Source organism: Plutella xylostella, chromosome 17 (assembly GCF_932276165.1).
Source record: "Plutella xylostella chromosome 17, ilPluXylo3.1, whole genome shotgun sequence".
In the NCBI taxonomy this organism is placed as follows: domain Eukaryota; kingdom Metazoa; phylum Arthropoda; class Insecta; order Lepidoptera; family Plutellidae; genus Plutella; species Plutella xylostella.
This window is the reverse complement of record NC_063997.1, coordinates 134,463-161,299: the sequence shown is the minus strand read 5'-3', so window position 1 is coordinate 161,299 and position 26,837 is coordinate 134,463. Positions and strand designations below refer to the sequence as shown.

General features: G+C 39.6%; 2 protein-coding genes across 2 annotated transcripts in view; one reads left to right on the top strand and one right to left on the bottom strand.

Annotated features, from left to right (window-relative positions):
- LOC105391872 (pupal cuticle protein 20) overlaps positions 1 to 22,263 on the bottom strand; it is a 43,437-nt gene extending 21,174 nt beyond the window's left edge. Inside the window, exons 1-2 of the mRNA XM_048626706.1 lie at positions 22,194 to 22,263; positions 21,658 to 21,720 (exon numbers count right to left, since the gene is read on the bottom strand). Coding sequence (XP_048482663.1) covers positions 21,658 to 21,720; positions 22,194 to 22,263 — 133 coding nt within the window. The remainder of the gene's footprint in view (positions 1 to 21,657; positions 21,721 to 22,193) is intronic.
- LOC119691455 overlaps positions 5,339 to 26,837 on the top strand; it is a 33,793-nt gene continuing 12,294 nt past the window's right edge. The window contains exon 1 of the mRNA XM_038108947.2: positions 5,339 to 5,600. The gene's annotated coding sequence lies outside the window, so the exon portion shown is untranslated. The remainder of the gene's footprint in view (positions 5,601 to 26,837) is intronic.

Below are 26,837 nucleotides of genomic sequence, written 5' to 3'. Positions count from 1 at the left end.
ACAGTTAGGATATAAAAATATTTAAAAGTTTATAAAAATATTCCGTTATACAACGATCAAGTGCGTCATACGCAAAATAATGGCGCGGCACCTACCCGCCGGCTCAGCCCATTATTCCTCACATCACAACGCACGGCGCACAATATAACCCAGTAATCCCTTTCAATCATAACTTTTAAGCCTAGATTTTAAGGGATTTGTTATTTCCAGTCAGTATTTAATATTATTTTGTACCTTATTTATTGAGTATTTTTTACGGTTATAGGTATGTACATTGTACACAGTACACTGACTAAAGGCAAAGGTCTCGAGTTCAGTTCCCGGCCGTGACAATATCCTCCGAGTGCTACGCCGTCTCGGGACGGCTTCTTTTAACTTCGAGTATTGTCGTGCTCTAAGTGAAATATAGATTCTATATACAAAATGTTGAAACAAAACTTGTAAGATTTATGCCACATAAACATGCTCTCTTGCAGAATACCTGATATTGTGGCTTTTATCTTCACACTACACATACTATTAAATCGCTGCACATCTACACATACTATATATACTCAGCGTTTAGGTATACGGTTCACAATGTGGCTTTTAAATGTCACATGCGAAATGTTTGCGAAAATTAAAAACATAAGAGGATTTAATTATGTTTGCCATCGCAGTCGAAGTAAACAACTACTTCATCCGCTTCAATAATAGTTTTCAGGAAAAGCTGAACAAATATGAAATTGATTGTCCTTTGTCATTATAATTTACATTGGCATTTTGCCATGCTCTGTTAGATCATAACCAGAGATTAGTGGTTGACTTTTAACACATCTGTCAAGAATTGAAAATGGAGATGACGTAAAATTGATGAACTAATGGTTATGATCTAACCGAGAATGGCGAAGGGCTTGTGGTCTTATGGATTTTTTAAGGGTCATGTCACTACAGCTGCTATGGATGTATGCATTAATTATAAATAAAAGGTCGTGATATCACAACGACTCAGTGAACCGAGACGTACGCATCAGAGCTTCCTTGTCCAGATACTTCTTAAAATTTATGAAACACTCTCAGAAATGAACGAGTCCTAGCAAATATGTCGGGCGCTCAGTAGTTACTATATTATAGTCGCGAGGCCCTGGGTACCTGCAGTCTGGACTTCACACTTGCACATTACTTATTTACTCACACTAGCCTAAGTACAGTAATCCCTTCCACGTAAAATATATGCTATTTAGGAGTAAAACTACATAACTTATACAACAAATAGTTGTTTATTTCAGGTAAGTCGGTTAGGTTAGATTAAATTCTATCTAAATAGGTTAGTCTGTACTTTAAAAGCATAATAATACACTGCCGGGCAATGAAATAGTTCCACTGATATAACACCAAATTACTCCTAAACGGAAAATGCTAGCTAAATGACGCCTTCTGCAATATTGTAGAATATTTAATTGCGCATCAGAATATTCCCATGCAAAAACTTAAATATTGCAATTAAAATTTAAATTAAATGTTTTTAAAAAAATGGGGCATTTGGCAAATAAAACAAAATCTCTAATTATGCGTTTATTAGGTGTAAACGTGGTATTTTGATAACTCAGTACTTGGTGTTTCCTCCATGTGCTCTCAATACAGCTTCTACGCGATTGGGTATGCTGAATACCAGATTCTTCAGCATATGCTGAGGAATGTTCTCCCATTCTTTGATGAGCGCGTCTTTCAAGCCACGAAGTGTAATTGGAGGTGGATCTCGGTCTCTCACAGGTCTGTGAAGCTCGTCCCAAGCATGCTTAATGGGATTCAAATCGGGGCTCCTTTCTGGCCACTAAATATTGTAGATTACTACGTCACGAAGATACTCATTTACAACTTGAGCAGTGTGCGCCCGTGCATTATCGTGCATGAACATGGCATTCTCGCCCATATTGGCCAAAAATGGACCAGCATGTTCATTGAGGACCACATTGATGTATCTCACAGTAGTTATGTTCCCGTTCTCGATTGGAACTAACGCCGTTCGACCCTCTGCAGAGATACCCGCACACACGTGAAGGCTGCCTCCGCCGTGTGCCACTTTTTCTTCAAAATATACTTGTGAAAAATGATCTCCTGGTTGTCGGTATACTATTTCCCTCCCATCGTGATGGTACAGCATAAATTGTGACTCATATGAGAACATCACTCTGCTCCATTCGTCCTCGCCCCATTCTGTATGATCACGGGCGTATCGTAATCGGGCAACTTTATGATGCCGTTTCAGTTTTAGGCCAATTGCTGGCCTGTAAAGCTTTAATCTTCTTTCGGCAAGACGTCTCCTGACTGTCCACTCGCTTATTGACTCCATTCGAACTTGTAGAAGTTGTTGTTGAACGGCTACTCCCGTCTGATGTCGATTTCTTAACATGATTTCCGCAATTAATCGATCTTTTCGGACTGTTGTGCACCTTGGCTTGCCAGTACCTGGTCTTCTCAGGTTTAATCCAGACCCCCTAAACCTTTAGATCACTCGTCGTACAGTAGTATGAGTCAGGCCCATTATTGTGGCCGCATTTCTTTGGCTGGTTCCCATTTCCACCATGGTGATGATTCTCGCACAATCCTCGCGTGATAAAGGCATGATTTATGGGTACGAGAGCCGTAAGACTTCCCAATTTTATAATTCTTTCACAACGACAAAAAAAATAATGAAATAAAAATAAAAACTAAAAACGAAACAAATGTATTCCTAAATTTTCAAACCCCAAAATTTTCCTTCTTATCTTTTTTTATCCATGGCTTCGAAAAAAACACTATTAAAAAGAGTTTAAATTTAAAAATGTTTGCATAATAAACTATATTTCATCAAACTTTTTAATTCATGAAGCTAGGTTCTCTATCTTAAGAGATATTAAGGTGTTTGTCGGCATTTTGTGGGTGGAACTATTTCATTGCCCGGCAGTGTAGTTTCAATTCTAAAACGGAATACTAATAAATATCCAGTAATTATTCGAAATGAAAGGATGGCTAATGCGCTCTTAGCAGCGAGGAGGTCCCTCACACAGGGACTGTCCCGGGGTCACTGTAGCTTACAAAACAAGTATATCTCGTTGTATTTAACATACCAATTGCATGACAACATTTTTTATCAAGGTGTAGCCCTCCCGAGCCCTCATCCTGAGTATCGGTCAGTCCGCCGACACCTGTCCGCTACATCACTCGAGTAGTAAGAGCTTTAAAACACTTCATACGACAACACGTCTGGAACATAGATGGAAAATGAATAAAGGTGCAAGTTGGCGGCGGGCTACATGAGATTGCTGGGGACGACTTGTCGCAATGCCATAATGCTGTCGGGCATAATGCAGTTAGTGATGCTGGATGACATGTCGTCTGCAGTAGGCTAATGTCGTACGCTGCCTATTTGTACCTTTATCATGAACGCACAAAACAAAACAAGCTATAGATAATGTCTATTAAGATTACGCCTAAAGCATAAAGGACTGTTTATGAAAGGTTCGGGAAGTGGTTCAACTTTTTAATTGAAACTTGATAAGAACGTAACAATTTTGATATTTTGTTAAGCTTTTTGGCAGGGTCCTTTGTGTGCAGCTTCATGTTCATAATTATGGTTTTCTTAATATGGCTAACTATCTAGATAAACATGACGCTAATCAGTATGTATTTAGTTAAATACCTAACTACAAAGTAATCTGTGCTAGTGAATAATTTAGTAATAACCGTTTTAACATGCTACCTGTAGCAGGGCTTTTGAGTGTTATGATGAAACCTAGACCTAACCAATTCAGCCGGGTTGGATAAAAAAAAACGTTCCAGCCAAGCATTTATTTGGAGTACAACGAAATAATGACCTATTATTATGCACGAAATGACCCAATAAATTGATAAATCCGCTCGTCATCAGCCATCAGATCGATGAGGAATGTACCCGCGGGGCGCGCCACTGATGCCGCTGATGTGAGGAATCTGCAGCCACATGCAGCTGGCACCGCTGTGACGAGGTATGCCGCTGATGTACAGTCAGCTGCATAAGTAGCTATACACTTTTGTACCTCGTCAATCTGAAACCGCCTGTCATTTTATTGAAACATTGACGGTTCGTCAGTTTGACAAGGTACAAATGTGTATAACTACTTATGCAGCTGACCGTACAAACATTTGTGACTGAACTGCTCAATGTTGAACATTAAATACAAATTTTTGGTGGAAGAGAATGCAGAATTTCAAAACCATGTAAATTGCAAATAGGTAATATGAATGTTTTGTGTATGAGAATAGTTTATTTACATTGCAGCGATGAGGGTTAACTTTAATTGTAATAACATTGATTCAGCATACTTTGTGTAGAAAAAAGTTAGTTTTTCAGCGGAATTTGAACTGAAAATATAAAGAAATGCTTACGTTTACGAAAGTATTAACAGACTATCTTTTCATTCTTTCATAATGTTTTATATGGTTTGCAAAAATAAAGTGGTTTGTTGAGACGTCTGGCTTCTGCTAATAAGACCACAGTTATTTAAACACAAGTGAAGAAAAATTGTTCCACTCTTTACGATTGTCGTAGTTGGTTCTAAAGTCTGACGATACTTGCTGATCTAGCGATGATGGCATGTCTGCTGCCATTTTGGACGAAATCAAATAAAAAATCTTGAAACGCTCTAATCTGAAACTTTCATTTTTACACACTTTTGTTATAAAATATTGAAATAAGTAGTTAGATTAAGGGACATTGTACTCCTCTACCAAGTATTGTAGTAAGTACATAAGTACGAGATGGACAACACGCGATGAATAAACAAGGAGTATGTCGTCTGCGGCGACCGGCGAGTGCTACAGTATGAGTAAACTCATTGAGTAGTGAGTGTGAGGTGTAGGACCTCCCAGGCCTCGCTCAATATTGTACCCTTGCCGCTGGCAGCTACTGCGGAGTCACGCGAGGAAGTCACCGTTACTGCTAATTTTCAGCTAATTGCCTGTGCCTGAAAAAGTCCAGTTTGTAAGATACTTATAACAATCGTAAAAGGAAAGTCCTAATTTATGCATTAATTTTTCACTACGATTTATATTTATATTCGTATTCTGATTTTATGAAAATCGTTGAATTTTCAGTACAAGCCGTACTTTCATTTATAAAACAGAGCTTAACGAATCATAATTCCTATTTAGAGATTAGAATGTTGATTGATCGCACTTGGCAGGTTTAAAACATGCTAATCTGTTAAACCAACGTTTGGAGTCGTTCGAAGGAAGGCCGGTGGCGTATTGGGGGATAAATAGGAATACATTTCCGCTAATTTAATCTGAATTTGAATGAGCCGGGCGGCGGCGGCGGCGGCGGCGGCGCGGGCGAGCGGCCCGCTCCAGTCACTCTAGCGCCGACCGCCGGCCGCGACACACGTGTATCACTCCGAGACTGCGCCGCGACATCATTACTGACTCGAACTCTTTCGTTGTTTCAAGTTTTAAACTCGGTTTTCGTGCTCCGTACTTTCTTTTCGACCGGACTGAGGACAGTTTTGCACTCATCAGTTTTTGTTGATTGAATTTTTTTGTGTAGTGATCTGTAAGTGAGTGCTCGGTCGAGTTGGAGGTGGATTGCGCGGCCACGCTGACCGGTGAGTGCCTGACAGCTGCTGACTTGTTGTTGTACTTCGAAGGTCGTTTCTACGTTTTTGTTTGCAATTTCATGACACCGTGCCGTCGGGTCAAATCCGGTCAGACGGATGATTTATTTATTGATAATTAATGATTGATTGATAAATTATTACTTTGATCTTACATGTAAGGACAAGCGTTCAAGCGTTTAATATGAGATAGTTAGGTATTATATGATTTTATGATTTGTTGAAAACTTAAATGTTAATTAATTGTGTATTTTTTCAACTTGACATTTAGCTACGTGCTTTGCTTAATGGTATTTCTAGACAAAGCCAACGTTTGTATTTCAATATATTTTTTGGGATCATTAGCAAACCTGATATTATATCAGTGCTCATTACAAAAAGAATCAAAATTTAAATAAAAGAATTTGTAATTTAAATGAAACGAGTCTAGCTCGTTGTATCAGTTTAACTGGCAGTGAACTGTTTACCGTCTACTCTATTTTGAATTGTTGAACAAAGTACAGAATATAGGTCACAGATTATTGGAAATACGCAAGTTCTAGACGCGCGCGTTGAACTCTAATGTATGGGCGCGCGGCGGCGGAGCCTGCAGACTCAATGTATTGTATTTTATTTATTTCATGTAACAATATTAACGTTGTTTTTATTCTAAACAGGATATTTACTATTATTTAACATTCTATTATACAAGTCTAACAATGTAATATAACACTTAAATATTTTTCTTACTATAAATTATGAATTTTGTTCTTAATTGGCCCAACAACATAATTACTTACATTGCAATTTAATTAGAATAAGATGTAAATATCGATAAAGTAGAATATTTTTCCGCGGTTGAATTGCCTCAACTTGTCAACACTAATTGGAGATATCGTTACTCAAACATTAACTGTGACACTTGCGTTGTTTGTTTGTACTTGATATGCAATCAACATCCTTATTTACAGAGCATCAAGTTGTTGTTTAAATCTAATTTCAAAATAATAGCATTAATTCATTTCCATGTGTGAGTGAGTGATGATCACAGCTTAGGGCGGTGATCAGTCAGGGACAGAAAAGCGTCATGGCATCTTTGATTTTAATTAAACATAAACAGTCATTTTTGGCTTTTCAAAAGTCGTTGTTATTGCCAAATAACAGCTAATTTATTAACACTTATGAACATATATGTATGTAGGTACAATGCCTCAGGGTTTCATTATCTACAAGTATTAACAGGATAATCTATCTTAAACGTTATACCTATACCTTGTTTTTAAACCTTATCATGATTCATGATTGTATGTGGAGATTTCTCACAAATGACCAATAATAAACAATAGAGGCTGATGTTACCGTCCAGCTTCTGTATAGCATCGTGATCGCATTATGCAGTTCGCGGAGAGGCCGCTGCGGGTCCGGTGTCGGCTTGTTTACAAACTGGCGGAATGTGCGCCGGCCTGCAGCATGCGCCGCCGAGCCACCTACTAGCTAGAGATACCATCGGGGAATCAACCTTACATGCTAGATGCCCGCCCGCCTGGTCTATTCACTATAAAATACAATCACATACTTACGCACAACTAAACAAGTTGTGATTGACGCTTGATATTATTTTATAACCAAGTCGCATGGATTCGCCGGTGGTACACATCTTCGTTGAATTATTGATACTGTATGTTAAAACTATTCAGTAAAGTATTTTTGCTCAGCGTGTTCCAAAAGTGCACAGATATACGATCCCCTCGCGCCGACTGCGGTGAACCGACGGCATTGACTGCTGTACGGCCGTGATCTTATCATACGACTCATTTAAAAGTTAACTCTCAGTAAACGTTATATTTTTTAAGCTAATTAATAAATTAGGGATATAATTGCGAGAGATTATGATAACGTAGGTAAAGCGTATTTGATATTATGTTCCGACTAACATTATATGCATACTGTAATTATAGCTAATATTTAAATTTGTAGATAAACTCTTCAAATATTACACAAATTAATAGTAACTCAGTGGTTTTGTAGTTGATGTATGCGTAGAAAGTACAGTGAAGTGACATTGTAATAGATGAGGAACCGGCCGAACATTACGCCTCAGACACGGTAGCCCTCACACCTTTTATCGTCCATTAAGCGGCCATGCCCTTTCTAATCTCTGGCTTAAACTTATTGATTAATGGCCACGTTTTATTACCAGCTCTAATAACTCACTTGAGAAGATACTTTAGCCTACTTTCTTTCGAGATGTTCTCTGATACGGAGGTATGTTTGAGTGGTGTGTCGGTGGGAGATGTTTTCACATTTTCCGGCTTGCGACGGTATCCGCAGGTATTTGAATGCTCCATGCATTGTATCCCACGGAACCCGCCGCTACCCGCCTCAGTGTACAATGTGACACATAACGACATGCACATCTACACACAACTGGAGTTTTATTCCATGATTCTGTGTTAGTCTCTTGGGGTTTTGTTACTTTTATTTTATCTTCCAGGTCTGAAGTTCACGACACGTAACGAAGCGAAATATTTGTGACTCTGTTTCATTATTTTCAGTTTCACGCGATTGTTGCTGTTGCTTATTTTGTCAATAAAGTTATTGTTATTATTCTTGTGGATCCGTAACCGTTGGCTAAAAAGTATAACAAATACTTATAACTATAGGTAGATTCAACGGTGATGGGTCATTGGACAGAACGTACAACATGTTATAACATATTAATCGACTACTACATGAGCTTTTATTTAAATTATTTTGTCCGTACAATCTCATGGTCAGGATCAGTATAAACATAGCTTGTAGTCTTGGATTCTCTGAGTTAAACCTGTAAGCAAGAAACTGTCGACATTTATCTACCGTTCGAGGTTCGAGTACATGCTTACAACCGTTTGTGCGTTTGACAATTAACAATGCAGTCGTTACAGCTTCCAGTTGTTGAATAATACGCGGACGACTGCTGCCTTGACCTCAATGAAAAGCTACTGAACAAACTCTACTAACTAATAGGTTCGGTTTACGGAAGTATGCTCACATTGCAGAATATCGAGCTAAATTTAATTGGCACTCAATTTACTAAACTCATTTTCTTAATTAGTTAAATGAATAACATTAGAAGAGTTTCTGTACTATTTTCTTCCATTCCAATCGCAGTGGCGACTCCCCAGAACCACTCTGATTTGCTTGTTGTTTTTAAAATTCTTTATTGGTTTCATAATTACAATTATAAAGTAAGGTAGCTTTTGTGTAAAATACTTTTATTATACGTTAAACATGTGTACAATACCAGCTGATTATACCTTTAAAAGTTATAAACTATTGGCAGCAGTTTTATTCAATTATAATTGTAATGTTTCTATCAACGTTTGAGCTTCTAAGTATGGAAGTTAATTTAATGACAATTACGTTTTATATGTAAGTAACTATTTATAAACAAACTGGCTGCTCTTGTCGCACGCACTACGCACGCACCGCGCCACTCTCTCCTCTCGCCGTTTATTCACTTTTATTTTGGAACAGTTTAACCTTGTCCGAGTATGTATGTAATTAAAAGTTAAGAGTCCTTATCGGAGACGTGCTCGGAGCCACAAATCAGTCGCGACTTTCACTCCGTCCTACAGCCTGCCGCCCTCCGGTACACATTCACTATTCAACGATTACGCACAATACAATTAATGTCAGTACTAAAGTGTATCAAGGCAGTAGTGGAATGTAACATGTGGTGTTGATATTTAAACTCCGGATTCACGGATGATGCAGTCTGTCCCCGCGCTGCCGCCGCCGCCGCCGCCGCCTGCAGGCGAGGCGCAGCTCACACTCATTCCGAAATAGAACAAAAAATACACAACGGTTTAATACGCGAGCAATATTAATGTCCCTTGAAACTCATATCGCATTTCAAGTTAAAGTCGTTTAAATGGGAGATGGCAAAAAGCAGTAAGCCCACCATTTGCAGTCGAGGCGGCAACAATGAGCGCCGATTCGCTTCACATAATTGCACACAAACCGTCGTTGTTCCTCTCATGATGTGTGGCTCCGGCGCAGCAAAAACTGGTGCATTTGTAAATGTAATCGTGTATGTGGTGCACAGACCTGGCGTCCCGGCCTCCCACGGCTGCTCTTCCGCATCAGGTCGCGGACACACAATAGCTATTCTTGATATTTTTTCACCCGCGCATTGTTGTTTAGATTAGTCGCGAACGTTCATTACGCGTTCCTAGAATAGAAATCTTTGATGTTTTATGGAGTCGACATGGCTTCCGCGTATCGTTTTTGCCGGCGGCGGCTCCAGCCTTGCGCCGCCCTGATTCTGATTCTGGATGTGGAGCGCTGGACGCCGCCGGACTACAGCCACGAGTACTCACTACATTGTGTATATAAACCTAGGTGTATGCGGGGACTGTGTCTCGCGGGTGACTCCCTCGACTGCACTACAAACGCGCCGCACAATCATTATATTTTCGGTAACAACTCACTCGCGCCGGTCGCAATAACTTTTGGCGTTTACGACCGCTTGTAGGCCACGCAGCTACATAAGGTAATAAAATAAGTTTTGATGGTGCCGTGCCGTGTGAATTATGACGAATACTGTCTTTAAAGATACATCATCATAACTTAGTAATGCTATAGGAACAGAGGTGATGTATTAACTGGAAACCGTGTCAATATAAGCCCTCGACAGCAGAGGATCCTGGTTTAGCCAGAGATTTTTTCTACGGATGGGTTTGTCTGTGGTTGGACATTGTATGAATGAGCATTACCTCGGGGTCATCGGCCTGGTGGTTAATTACTCCAGATGTAATCTGCCGCGCGCGCCGCGTGACGCCGCCGCCGCCGCCGCCGCCGCCGCCGCCGCCGGTACCGTTGCTTGTGGCATTATGCCGCTCCACTTGAACTTTACACTCCATATCTAATTATAATTATGTAAACTTACGCTTATAAAATTAAAACAATCATTAGTTTGTCCTACATACTTGTTAATATTGAGATTGCAACGGGCGAGGTGATCTAGAAGTTGTTATCATGAGCCATGAGCTTGCGAGAAGCACAGTTTCAACGCTCAAAGTCATAAAATGAATGAATGATGAGACATTATAAACAAGCGGAGATCGGTACTGCTTCGGTCATGTAGTTGTTTTTTTTCGGTGAATTCGGCGAAGTGGTGTTATAGGTACCTACTCAGTAATTCAGTAACGGTCCCGCTTATTGTGATGGTAACTGTAGACACTCGGACTTACTCCATCTTCACTTATCTTTCGTTATGAAAATTGATTGCAGCTTCATAGTAAAATGTGCTTATAATACTTATGTTGAATTACTGTAACAAAAATGGAAATACAGACTATATGTATCTATACATATACAGTGCTCCAAAATTGATAATGCGCATAGAAATTTTTGACAGATCGGTTGTTTTCGATGATGTGACACATGATATTAACTCTTATTTCTTTCGAACAAGGTGCAAAATGCAAGTGTTTTTTTAAGGCTCTTACGATTTAATGATTCGGGTGTGAAGATCTGCATGTGCATTATTAATTTTGGACAAGTGTACATTACTCTGTATTCTGAAAAAGAACTCCCATGTTTTTTTTTTCATTTTATGAAAATCTTTTCAGTCGTTAACGTTACTTTAACAACTTTCTTTGTCCGGGATTCCATGCCTATAAATAAGTATTAATTTCACTCTAATAAACTTGAAAGAGCCATAACACAGTATATTAATGGTGGTAGATTTCGCAGGAGTAATGTGTTTGTAGATGTAATTAACACTATAATTTCACAGCAGTCTGAGCTCGGCGGTACATTGACAACAAAGAAATGGCTATAAAAAGTGAATAATAGTGTGTAAAGCAAGTGTAATGTGATCGCAGTGATACTCCGTGCAGTTAGCAAGCGCGGACGTGGGAAGTGCCGGGAGTGCGCTGACGCGGCCGCGGCACGCAAACACCATGATTTTATACAAAAGACCTGAGTTCCTGCCTAGTAACGTCCTGATATGTTCTGTATCAACAAACTGTATGATATTGAAGTTATGCCATTGAGGGGAACGCTAAATCCAGGACCCTATCTGTATACTTTCAGTTTACACAGTCATAACAGTATTTCAAAGCTTTTCTTTATAATAGGAGCATCTGTGGAATGAGTAATTATGGTATTAAATATTTTGCAATATATCTTATGTATTTCTATTATCTTAGGTCAATTCAATTAGGTTAATAATATTTGTGTAAATACACTTTGATATGACTGAGCTGATGTACTTTAGACTACCAAGTACATAGCAAGTCAACCCTTTCAGTCCAGTGGTGCAATGACTGATGGTCGAGGGGCGGGGGCCGTCTCCACTGATGGTTAACATGTGCACTGACTATTAATCACCCCAACACCTAGACACAGCATCATAACATGTACTAGTAAATACGTACTGTAATAATAATAGTTACTGTTGGTATTACACTAAATTATACGTCAGTTTGAGTAAGAGAACTTCGGTATCTTTACTTTTATGAACATCAGCAGTGTAGGATTACTGTAGGATTAAGTACACTGTATGTACTTAAATTAATATAGGATGTACATACATTCTATATTAACATCGTGAATTCTCATCAGTGGCCTATTTAAATACAGAGTAGTCGGTGGAATTTGATTGCACTCAGCGAGTGGTGGCTTTTGTTTTTAAATGGAAATCGCAAATACCTGTACATGTATCAGAACAGTGGATGTGTTGTGGATATTGTGATACGATCTACCGCGATACTACACTGCACTGTAGGAAATGTGATGGAAGTACTGATAGCATTGCGGGATTTATCACGCACCACACTGAAATTAACCATGATTCATCATTTTCTTAAAGATGCAGTTGTTCAGTCTTTCGATAGAATTATATTTTGTCTGCACTACCGTTTGCCCATGAACTTATATACGGTTTGAAAAGTGTGAATTCCGGAATATAAAGATTATAATATGCAGTCGCCTGTGTCGCTCTCCAGTCTAGCAAAATCCCGACACCACACAGCAGCACTCCACACAAAAAATTATGACAACGTAACAGAAAAAAATAAACAAACATTATCTCAAATATTACTATGTACGTACCTAGTGGGATGGATGGCCATTGATAAACCTATCCTATCAGCTTATGACCACACCAGGCAATAAATGTATAAATGAATTGAAACTTGTGACGAGTCGGCGGTGAACACTCGACGCACATTCTGCAAGGCCGCGTCACCACAATTGTAATTAATGTGATTGTGGAAATAAATTCTCGGCCGAGATATCATTCTCATACGCCACATGTGACCTGCAAACTTCATAGTTATATTATGTCGTTTGAAAAAGTTAAAGAATCTGTCCACGGCCCCGATTCCTGGTTGTAAATGCATGTGCTTTACAAGTGATACATTTGATTCTCCGTCTTGTACATACATAGCTATGTAGGATCAGTGTAATTACTTATATACTTTTTGCTGAGATGGGCATCGACTTCATAAAATTCTTGCGGGCTGTGGAATATGTATGTACTTTACATAACTAATGATAGTACTAAAACCCATTATAGAGCACCACGACTACCGTGGTGGTATATTAAACAGTTTGAAGCGGGTACTGGCGGCGGCGGCGGCGGCGGCGGGGCGTCGCGTGCGAGGTTATTTAACAGCCGCGGAGAGGTTATCTCCGTATTTATTACGACATTAACCCGCCGCGGAATATTTCAATCTCCACACGTCGAGATAAACAGATAAACACTACTCACAATAAATACTACGCGAAAATTAAAGGTATCATTCGTATCAGTAAATTTCGCAAATGTGCAGGAGCACGGGCCGCGCCGGCTATTTCTCTCAACAGCTAATTAATTCCGTCTTTAGGTTTGCCAGATTTTAAACAGAATTTGTAAAAATATTTGAAGTGCTGAAACGAATTATCCAAACATTTTCAGCTGGTGTACTTTACATGCAGTGCACACACTGAATTGACCTTTGAATGTGTAATGAGACTAATGAGGGTTCCGTGTGGACACGTGAGCTCTCTGCCGCAGCAGTCCTGCCGCGGGGCCGGCGGCGGCGGGACCGGGGAGACCGTCATCAAAGCCTCAGATACTTAAGGATAAAATGGCCTAGATGCTCCTCTTATCACCTGGCTGGTGGCGGCCGTGGTGCGCTCCGGCCGCCCACTGAGTCACTCCCGCTGTTTACACTTGAATCTCTCCTCGCTCCTCACCTTGAGCCCAAAGAAAGTTTTCGACCGCCAATAAAATGACAAGTTTACATAATGACTAAGCAGTCGTAATGGCAGATCATAAACGTAGGCGGCCGGGACCAGTTTGGTTTGGGGCGGCGCGGAACGAAAGTGACAAGCGAGCACGAAAGTGACACGCTAGATTTATTTACACTTGTCGGATGGAAATAGCTCGTGTCCAGTTCCAGTGGATCCGACCTGTCCGCCCCGCGAGCGACGCCGCGACCGGCGCCCCCGCCGCCACCGCCGCCGCCGCCGCCGCCGCCGCCGCCGCCACACAACTTGCTGTACAGTTTTTTCTGCAAACACTCGTCTGTGCGGCGTCATGTAACTGCATTTTTATAAGTGGGGTCGATGCACTTTGCGAGCCCTTTGTTTGTTAGTAAACAGTGGGTCGGGACGGGAGTGTGGTTGCCGCACTCCTTGTGGGTCACCGGATGTCCCATAATCGAATAGTGGGGCAAGAGTCGGGGGTTAACGCGAGTTAGTCAGACTCTAAACAATATTGTCGTATGTGGGGCATCTGGCGATTGTTCCGCGCAATTGACTAATGGGCGTCGGATGCGGCGCCGGTCAGCGCTCTCGATCCCTCCTCGCCAGGATCGCTGCAGATCACGCTCGCAGCTCCCGGAATATTAATTACACAGATTCCACGGCTATTTCGATAAAAGTAAAAACATCTCCCCATTACGGAGCCTAGCGAGATAGAAAATACGTGCCCCATGTAGAGATAATTTCGATTTCCTTTTATAGAAAGTAAGATCGTCCGGATCGCTACATACGTTAGGTATTTGTTAATAAGCCCCCGCCGCCGCTGCCGCCGCCGCCGTGTGTTGCTGCCTCGCACTAGCCACTAGACGCAATACGGAGCTCTATATTTACACGTTACAGAAGAAAACGTGCTAAAATTGGCAGTCATTAATATGTTAGTAGCAAAACTGTTTGTTTTGCTTTTTTTCCTCGTGAAGTAATGTTTAGTTCCGCCTGATCGTGGTCGTGACTGCGCGGCGCGGAGCGTGGGGCGCCCCACGCTTCATGGGGCACTATTAAGTCGCTCGAGTCACGCGATGCACTTGATAGCCGCCACAGTCAGAGGTGTTATTTACATTTGTTATTTTTGGAATGAGATGTAGGTTCTAGTGATGTAACGAATATTCGCATTCGCATTCGCATTCGCGAATATTCGCATGTTTTTGGATATTCGCATTCGCATTCGCATTCGCAAAATTTTGTGCGAATGTTTTGCGAATATCAGTACTTATTAGAAAAAAAAACACTAAGTACCTATTTGAAAATAATGGTAGGTTAACAATATCGAATTCCATTCCGCTATAACCATTTTACTTAGTTATTACAAGTTACCCTCTTAATCACATTACCGGCCTTACTTTATCACTTGGTATTATTTATTTACTTTAGAAAACGAAACTTAAGATATAGTGAAGGTGGGTTATTACGAAAGGTTTTTGGTCGAGTCCGCTACATGTTTAATTGTTGTCACATTATCAGAACTGGTTGGGTTATTGTTATTCATGTAAGATCGCATTGTATACTGTAATATACAACCTAAAACTATGTTTGATAGGATGCTGTAAATACCCTCGGAATTCGTAAATATTTAAGTTTCTAAAGTTGATATTTTTTTCATTGCTTAAGGGTAATTCCAAACATATACGGGTAATTCCGATTACTGTCCAGAAAAACTTTTACACATTTATGTGATATTTATAATTCAAAATTGCCCGATCCACAGAATTTCATATTAAGATGTTCCAACATTTGGAACTACCCTAGTCGTGAAATACAAAAAAATATGAGCTAGGGTTTTTAAACTCACAACTTAGTGAACAAAAATGACAATCTTTTGGATGAAAAAACAATCCTTTAAGTAACTTAACTGATTTCTTAATTACCGATGTGCGGGTAATTCCGAAAAAAATCGAAATTGCCGAAATATGCACTTTTTTACTAATTTTACGTTTTAACACGCGCGTTCGGTCCTTGCGCCCTGAGACAACCCAAGCGAGGTTTTTAAGTTGCCATCAAGGTGAATGGTTCCGCAGTTCAAAGTATGGCTGCGTTTGGAAGAAATCGCATATAATCGGAAACACCCAAAATTCGGCATTAGCCGACTTCAAATAGTTTCTTAGGACCTAAATATAAATAATTTGTAATTGGTCTGAAATAAATAAACTCTTTAGGGTGGATTCGACCAACGTCGAGTAACTTTTTACTCACGAGTAAAGTACTAGTTACTCGCGAGTAAGCAGATTTTGCATACTACCAAACCTGAAACCAAGATAAGTAGCTTATCCCAAGAATAAAATGTTATACCGCCAAAATTGACCGTGTAACGAGCTTATCTGAGAGTAATTTTGTAATGGCGGCAGCACATCAGCTGATTAGAAATCCGTCATAATGACATATAAACACATCTGTCAAAACATAAACAAAAGTACGTTTAAAGGCAAAGTCTCCGAATAACAACAGCGAATAAAATATTAAAACATAAACAATTTCATACTTTTATAATCCATTCAAACTAAGTTGGCATGTCATTTCTATTGCATGCTTTGAAACGCGGCTATTTTTATTTTAGTTGCATTACAGTTTCGTTCCTCGTTCATTCAATTTAATCATGGTATAACTTGGTAGAATGCAAATGTACTTATCCTGGATATTTACTCGCGTATAAATTTTATTCCGGTATAGTTATTCTCGTGTAACGTGATGTTTGGACGAATTCACCCTTAATCAAACAAAAAGCGTATTTTGACAGTTTAGTGCCAGAGTATCCATAGATTTAAATTTTTCGTGTAAGTCGCCCTCAGAAACTGCACACAGTCGCAAGTAACAGTTACGGAGCTTAATAAAGTGTTAAGTTTATTAAGTTACTTTAAAAAAAAACTGCGACTAGTATTGGCTAGTCTGATTCGGAATGCGCCTAGAACGGAACTTAGGTACCTCGTTCAGTACGAGACTGCCACCAAACCATACAAATGGCACCAAATTTGAACACAAACTGAATATTCGCATTCGCATTCGCATTCGCGAATATCGATATCAGATATTCGCATTCGCATTCGCATTCGCGAATGTCCAAAAACACATATTCGTTACATCGCTAGTAGGTACTATTAAATTGAGGATTGATATAAAGGAAAGACTGTTAGTAATTAAAAGGACCTAAAACTTCTTTCACAATAAAGTGTTCCTGAAATCTACTTTCATCGCAGAACTCTGAGGAAACCCTTTAGAGGCGCTGCGAAGCTCGCGCAGAAATGCTTGTTATGAAGATAATAATGTGAGCTTTACTTCCTTAACCTTAGAAGTTATGTTAAAAGAATTCTGATCATGAGTGGAGTGGGGTCATGGTGGCGTGCGGCGGCGGTGGCAAACCGTATGTTAATTTGTTAATCTATTACACGTGAGTCACGTGCCCCCCCCTCCTGGTGCCCCCGTGCCCCCGTGCCCCCGGGAGCGGGGGGTGCACGCTATACTCTGTCTCCGTACAATCATGCTAATGTGTTGACGCAAATGTGAGCCTACTTTTTGCAGGCCATATTAATAGAATGAATTTATGGTTTTAATTATAACAGCATTACCATACGTAAATAAATAGTGACTGTGGTCCGACGTACTTGGTTATTGGCGAAAATTAGGTCACTCTTGGGAAAATATTTATTGAATGATTAATTGAGTGTGTATTTTAATGAAACTTTGTAATTTTAAAATAAACTTAAACTGGGGCATCAACATAATTAGCTGCTTGTATGAGTACACACTAATGTATGTCCTCGTTATAATAATAATTAATAATTATTATTATTATAATAATATGTCACATCCTACATGCATGCGATAAAGTGCATATGTCGCAGGCATCTGGTTTAATCTCCTGTTTGATTGAACCACTAGCCCGTTCATTGGATGGCGCTATTCAGTTGTATGACTAATTACAACTCGTCAAGTCGTTGATTGTAACGTTCGACGTCTTGACTGAACGTAATTCAGCGGAGTCGTTGAATGGGATATAGTATAGCAACTTTATAATGTCTGGTTAGGGTGAACATGAGGTCATGAGCAGACAAGAGTCAACAAAAAGACTGTGTTACAAAGCTCCTATCTCACAAATTAACTAAACAATAACAATAAACGTACCTTCATATTGTTGTTTATAATTATCCAGTTACGCCACAATTTTTTCTTTGAAACTATCCGCCCGCGGCGTAATAATAGGTAAATCCATGTTGTCACACTATTTTAACACAAATAACGCACTTTAAAGCTAATTTATTTGCAAAAAACTAACAATATAGGTCTGTGCTTTTTGTGTCAGCTGTTAGCTGTTAGACGCCATATTTGTTTTGTTCACCACCTGACTGATTTTAAGTCAGCTAACTAGTTGGACGTTTTGTGACGCTTGTGCAATCAACGTTCGGCCTAGTCATACAACTAAGCAGCGTCATCCAATGAACGGGCTAGCGGTTCAATCAAACAGGAGATTAAACCAGATGCCTGCGACACATACATTACCTACCTAATAACGAGAAACTTAATCATATCTGAATTTATTTTGCAAAATAGTATCATTCAAGACATAGCAATATTTATGTATAGTATCAATTTAAAATTCGTTTCATTTATGAGCCTATATACACTCTTCACAATAAGTGTGTGCGGAAACATGCCCATATTTGCCATATCGCTATTGCCATAATATTATGTCAACTTTTTGCAACTTACAAGAGATTGACAAAGTAAATAACAGTAAGAACTACTCTATCACGTCCGGCGAGCCGAGTGCGGGAGATACGACACGCGCCGCGATAAGCGACCCGTGCAGCGAGGCGAGGAGTGACCGCACCGCACCTGGAGGAAACTGCCACATGCACACAACAACCATTACATAGTAATGTCTGTGAAGGTAGAGCTCCAGACGTATAAATACAGGCCCCTAACTACTGCAGCCGCGGCCTCCCCGCAATCAAACGTGTCTCGTGAAAAATTCATCCCTCCACCACTGCAGCGAGGGCAGGTTATTACCCCGCAAATTCCAGTAGACACCGCTATATCTCCTTCCTCCAACGAATTACAACAGTTTTTATTTACCAGGATAATGACGGAAGTAGAGGCAAGCCGATTACGAGAGCAAGTAGAATACCGCCAGACACGGCTCAGTAGTGTTTGAGTTGGGGACTTTTTGTTTTGGTCGCATCGCCGCCGACAGAGCCATAAGTTGCAATAGAGCTTGCGGAGGCTCCCAGGGGGGAAATTACGGTGTTCCCCTCTTGTTTACCCCGCCGCCGCCGCCGCCGCCGCCGCCGCCGCCGACTGCGCCTTCAGGCCACCGACTTCTACTACTGAGAGTTTTTTAGTTTACCCCAGACAAGTAGGTGGCTCGGAAGCTAAACATTTGCAAACAATAAGAAAAGAAAGATCTACCACTTCCTAAAGACCTTACCTAACCATTTCATACACAATCCAACACAGTACGATGACCAATGAATTTACCGGTTTGATAAGTAAATGCAATGAAATGCTTTTTTCAATATTAACAACAATTTTGTTACATTAGTGTGCGTGCACCGCACCGCACTCCCTTTAGTTCAGTTCAGTGAGGCCATGCCGTGTAATTCATGAATACATTTTACCTAATTTCAGAACATCACACTCACGGCTCATTTGATTTCAATAACAATAATTGTTACTTACCATTCTTTTGTTTCTTTCAATAGATTGTTATTCGAAGATATTTTTGCAATTTATCTTGGGATTTTTTTAGTTATAATGTGTTTGTGTATCGTATATGTCTTAAGTGTAAAAGTACTGTGTGTATTGGTATCTATAGTCTGAATCTAATATTATCATTTACCACGTATTCATTCTCCTTTTCCCTAACGATTTCCATAATTCCGCCTATGTACAGATTATTCCATCTCTTTGTGTGGCTTTGACCTCAAAACAACCATCTAATATACATATTATCGTAAATCAATTATGTTAAACATCTTTAACATGACCTTTTTAGCATTTCACTGATTCCAATACAGATAATGCTGGTAAATACATATGTACATACAAACTTGCACAAGCATAACCGTAAAGTATCCTCATAACAGTATCCAATGTATGTTGTAGATTCCTACATAAAATATTCAGCACTCGCATTGTTTAGGCTTACGTTGACTCCCACCGTCGGCTCCCCACCCTGTATAACAACTATTGTTCCACCCTGTAGGTGTACAACTAGCAACTTGAGGCAGCGGCAGTGCTTGTCACCCTCATCACACGGCGCGGCATCAATATTCGATTCAGGCGCGTGTCGACACACTTCCTCCGCCGATTTGTTCAATAGCCGAATATGTATGAGTGACGGGCTCCTGCTGTCAGTGCAGGCGTGACGTCACGCGGCGCCGGCCCGCCGCCACCTGCCCACATCCAGCTACTTCAGTGCACAGGTAGCACACTACATTCATGAAGGGCATATTAGTACGTATAGGTACGTAGATAGCCACAAATTTCTCGTCTATTTTCGTCCGTTGGATATATCAGTACGCGTGAATACCTCGGTCTATTAGAATCTCTTTATTCAATAACAATGCCAGCATCTCATATAAAGCGTTCTCCATCTACACTCACATCAATTATTCGGTAATGAAATTCTACATATTCTCGGACGCGGAACCAATCAAGCAATAATCATGGCCTACACCTACACAGTAGTGGCACCGATGCTCATTTCCTGGGAAATGTCCGATGAAAGGCACGAAAAGCAAACAATATGCTATTGTTTGGACGGACAGACGGACAGCCCGCTCCGCACGGCGAGCGGTTTACAAGACAATGCGGGAGCGGCGCGTGCAGCGGGGCGGGGGGGGGCTACTTACTGCACACTTCATCCTAAAATACAGCAGTCTTGATAGTCATGATGGACATAATCCTCGATTATGAACCAACCTGTGTCTCAACTGGTACAAAAGTAAGTTACTACTAAATCGTCCCAGTCTTTTTAGATTGATTTAAAAAAACAGTCGAATTTCCGGCAGTCATGTTACATGACTTTCTTCAAGTTGAAATTATGTATTTTCTTTTAATTCTATGCTATACGGACACTATTAATTATTCTTCTATACCTACTATCCTTAGGTAGAGATGGTTTCAATCACATTGTATTGTATGTGGCGCTATCTGCAGTAAAGTGCTAAGCTGCTACCGTAATGACGGTCCTCGTATAACGTTATCTTAAATATGTTAACGACTCTTTATATTAGTTTAACACTTTTTAACGTGGAATTTTAATGATTGTTTTCCTTGGACTTCACCCTTCGTGGAAAGACGTGACTCAGCCAGGACGAGGCCAGTCCTACATACTGACTACCCGAGAGTCGTCAGCTACCTCTCGACCTGTACTTCTGTGTATGTATTTAAGGAGGCTAATCACTTCATTAGTAACTAACGGATTCATTTGTTAATTGCTTTATTTATTATGCAGTAAAGACCATAAACGTAATTAAAGTAGGTAAACTACCGAGAACATAAAAAATGCACGCAATAATAGGGACACGATTTTAGGGTCGATCTTACGGTCACTTGTTAGATAATTTGTTCTAAATAAATAATGTTCAGTCCAGGTTCAATTTGTATCGGTATGTGAGGTTTATGAGTAAGTTACTCTACGGTTTTGATCCACTACAATTAAAATATATAATTACAAATAAGTGGCGACCATATTACGTAGGACAAGTTAGTAAACTGTGCGGTTAGTCAGCAGCTCGACATTGATTTCTGACGACGTTCTAACGACGTGTTGACCACTCACCCGAAAATTCCATCTGCACTTGTGGTTTCCAGAACACCTCACCAAAGTCATCAACTATCACACCTACACACAAACTAATTATAATAATTAAATGAATTACACGTACCTATATACAATCTGACAACATTAACAAATTCTTCATCAATCAATTGTAATCAAGTAATATTTTTATTAATACACTCACGGGCAATGAAAAAGTTCCACTCACAAAATTCAGACACCAAATGACCCTAATTTTTTCAAATATCTTATTTAAAATGTTAAGAAAATATTACCGATTTTAGTTGGTAATATCCTGATGCACATTTAAATGTACTTCAATGTTGCAGAAGGCGTTATTAAGCTAGCTTTTTTCGTATAGGAGTAATTTTGTGCTTTTCTCAGTGGAACTTTTTCATTGCCCGTGAGTGTACAAGTACTTACATTAGCTATATTTGTCCTGAAAATTCCTCTGAAAAATCTTTTCCAAAGCTAACACGAAAAAGCTAGTTAAGTAGTTGATAAATATATGTACATACATATAATGCGTTGCTCACAGTCGTGCCCACGAGGATCGGCCGGTGCGGCGGCGGCGGCGGCGGCCGCGGGCGCGGTGGACACCGGCATATTGCCTCCGCCGCATCCGTCACTCACTATTAATTATCTATTTTTAGGCGAAAGCTTTCGCGATCCACATTTTGACATATACATTTACTCGTAACAGATATAATGAGTATTTAGCTTTTACCTTACCGACATTATATGCATCGTTAGCACAAAACAAAAACGAATATGAGTTTTATTATTTTATGCTAAATTGATATTTATCCGCATAGTACTTAAATTAAAATGATAAAATGATTGTCGCTTAATATTACAGAGTCAGTCGTCTGACTCATCTTCACTTTCTCTAATAAAAGTCGCAGATTGACACAATGTGGGCGAATAATAATCGCACCCCTCAGCTATTATGTTGAGGCTTGAAAAGCCTATTGCATGTCTCAATTACTGTCGTAATACCTCTTGAGGATGATAAAAAATAATTAAAATGGTTCAAATATTATGATGGTGATGTTAAACGTGTCTCAATTCCGCTAATGTAGCGCATATAATCCACTTGTATACGGCTGTCTCCCGCACCGCCGCCGCCGCCGCCGCCGCTCAAGTCGTGGTTATTGTGAATATCGTTATTGTCGTGTAGTTATGTAATGGCTATTTAATGTGTAGCCATTGTCGCCGCGGTTCATGGCTCGGGGTGATGCAACTAGGAGGGCACTCTAACTTGACATAAACGATGAAGCTTTCGTACAATATTTTGTTCGTTGTAGTTTAAGAACTCTTGGAGCGCTGGCTAAACCAATGACAGTAGGCTTATTGCTTTTTCTTATAGCATAGCACCAGCCAACCTTTGATCGGTGGAAAAAGCGTTAATGTAGGTATAATAAGTTAACTGATCACTGTAGGCTGAATAGGCTACTGTTAGATTGTTGCTCGATCTTAAGGTATCTAATACCTATGCTGAGAACGTGACAAATACCTTCATCATTTATTATGAGCTAACAATAATAATAATAGGTGTATCTCGCGTGACACGTGGTTGCTCATTCTAAGTGCAATCTAACCATATTTGTAAGGGTATTCAGCAACAGTTCACTCAAGTTAACGGCTTTACAGGAAGCGTTTCCGCATTAATTAGTTTCAGAAGCTGTAGGTACCTGCTTATACTTGGAAACAATTATTTGTAACGTGACGTTAACGTGGCCGTTCTTGGGTCAAGTTAGGTGGACACATCAACAATATAAAGTCTCAATGACTGCTATCTAAAATAAGTACATTGCGACAAACTTCTGATCTGTTCCGGTGACAGCTCACGTAAATGTGTAATATTTCTTCATTCTATAAGATTTTAAGTTTGCCAGTAGTAGTAATTCGCTCTTGTGGTTTCAATAAACCCATCTAATCTATATCAATGTATAATTCATTGGTAAATAATGAGATATGCATCAATTTAGTTCCCTCTCACCGGAACAGATAAGTTTGTGGCACTGTATAATAATTTTGGCAATCAAACTCTCTGTAGTATAATTCGTGACCGGAGAAAACGTTACAATTTTTCTTATGTTATGTGTGTGTGATGTACCTACGTATATTGTTAACAGTAATATATACATTTACTGTAATTAGCATAATATTTCAAAGAAAATATGAATGACTTCGTGGAAACGAATACCTGATATTATTCACTCAGTGATTTACAACAGACATACTGTGCAGACAATAGCAAAGATAACAAAAAGTGTAATGCCACTGCTGACTACAGGTAGTTTCATATTACCTACAATAAATTATAAATCTGCCTTTAGTAATTATTAAATTCTACACTGCTTACCTTATCTGGTACATTCGTACACTAAAATAATAAAAATAAAATTTATTTGAGCAGTAAAATTGTAGTAACATTACAATTAAATAGTGTCACTGTTACCCGTACTAGCTCATCCCTGTATTACAGGCAACAGTGCCCTCCATAAGATAGCACAGTTCGTGAGTTTTACTAATACAATTTGGTTGACTTAATATAAATTTACACACTAAATACTTAATTGTATACTGTACGTATGCTCATTAGTATACCTACGTAGTCATAATCTAGTGATAAGGGTACGCACAGACCTTATCCTGTTCGGATACTGTACGTAATGTGTAAACACGTGATCCGAGCGATCTCGCACAAAGAAGAAAACTTAATTTATCATTGACTTACTGTTCTTTCTTTCTTTCTTTCTAAACACTGCTTTAGTAAATCAGTAGTAGCCGTTTAGCGACGGCGGCGGCGGCGGCGGCGGCGCCAAGCGGCATTCCAGCGGCCACTTTCATCACAACGCAGACTAGTTCTAGCCGCTACCTAGTACCTACATGCACTAGGCTGCCTACTCTGCAACTATTATGCCATTACTACATCGAGTTCAACTATTTCACTCCACCAAACCTCGTTATGAATTGCTATTTCAGGCCGATGCTAGAATAGCCTTGCTAATAATAATTACTATAATGTACTTACTTGAGAGTGCGGTACACTTTAATTAATTTGTTTAAGCCCATGCATTACTCGCCCAAGTAGCTGTTTCATAAGGGTATTTTTACCGCACATTTACCAAACCATAGAGCATGTTTCAATACAGATACGCGGTACAAATTAATTGAAAATTAATTACAGTATATACGCAAATGTAATTACCGTTCAATGGCTGGTGCTGATAGCTCATAGGTACATGTGGCGCCACCAATAAGCTCGACGGTTTCAGGAACTAATATTGTGAACCGCATATTGTTACGTTATAGACAGGCAATGTGATGAATGTACCTGGTAGCTCCTGAGAGGCTAAATATAGCGAGGAGTATCTCTGAGGTATCTCACACAGATCAGAGAACAGAGAGTTATTCAGAGGAATCAATCCGCATGATCTAGAAACAAGCAAAGTACAGAAATATCTACGAATACCTATTGTATTAATATTTTAGCAGGAAGGATACATTTATGTATCCCAGTTATCTAAACTGAAATAAGCAAACCACCGGTTGCACTAATAAGGTTCAAAAGAAGTAATGTTAAATTTATCACCGGAATCTGTAGAAGTGTGTTAAAGTTGCACAGATCGATTGAAATGATGAGCCATCAAACTCTCTGTGGTACATTCTGTGTCCGGCAGTGACTCGGTGGCTAAACTGATTAGTTCCTACAGCCACGGCACAGCAGCCGCAGGAGCCCGCACTCGGTCTCAGTAAACTACAGTGGTTAGTTTCGTTACTGAAATTCATGAGTAGATAGATGGTTGTAAAATACGCTACTCCTACTAGGTACTAGGTAATACCTATATAATACACGCGAAAGATTGTATGTATGTTAGATTATACTCTCTCACGTAAAATGAGTATTTTCATGTTTCAGATGACACCCTATATTAACACATACGTAGGCAATTTTTATCCCCAAATAACCACAGGAACACTTTTTAAGGCGAAGCGAAGCTGGCCGGCATCAGGTAGTTTTCATAGAGGTATAATCTCATTTATTTTTGTATGAAATTGTTAGTACGATCTCAACGTTCTCATGGTAATGGTATACGAGCAGCAGGCAGACAGGCGTCCGCGGCGTGACGAGGCTATTATAAATCACATTCTCAATAAGGCAGGTTTATTTATGATCATTGATCAATATTGAAAAGGATTACAAATTGCAACGTAACGTCATCTTTATAACTGCAGGGACTGCGTGATATCATCTGCTAAATCATTCGGTAAGAAATTAATCGTAGGATTAAGGGTTTAAGCGCGTAACGTACCTATGCAGGGAAGTACCTATCTCTAAACCCTCATTATTACTTTCAGCTTCTAAACGGGAATTAATAAATGACAACACAGTACACTATTTAATTGAACGATATAATGTACAGTATAACAATAAGTGAAAAATTATCCTGTTTATTCTATTAGGTACTTATGGAGGTAAACATTGTTATTGTGCGGAAAATTCTATGCTAAAGCTTATCTAGAACAATTGCGCATATTTCGCGAATCAACACGTACTCACACAGCCAATTAAGTACATACATCACACACTACACACTACAGATATATACTTTAGGCACATATACTTCATACATAGGTACATGGGCCCAGATCAGAATCTGGAGCTGTCAAATCCACCATTAAACTCTTAGAAAAGCCACTTATACCGATTTCCATTTTAGTACTAGAATCTTAAACGACAGACATTATTATAGTATCGCTATGTTATGATTGACATTGAACTCATTATGATTGAATAATAAGTATTCGTAGTAACCTTTGGCCCCATATTTTTAGTTGGTTTATTGAATGTTTATATGACGACCGAATGGCGTAGTGGTTAGTGACCTGACTACTGAGCCGATGGTCCCGGGTTCGATTCCCGGCTGGGGCAGATATTTGTTTAAACACAGATATTTGTTCTCGGGTCTTGGATGTGCCCGTAAAATGGCAATAGGCCCGCCCCCTATTACATTGGGACTAAAACAACACTCTGGCGAAAAGTGGGTGCAGCAATGCACCTCTGCCTACCCCGCAAGGGAGTACATTAGTACAAGGCGTGAGTGCGTGTTTTTTTTTTTATTGAATGTTTTTTAAACTTTAATAACAACAATAACATCAAATTGTGTACT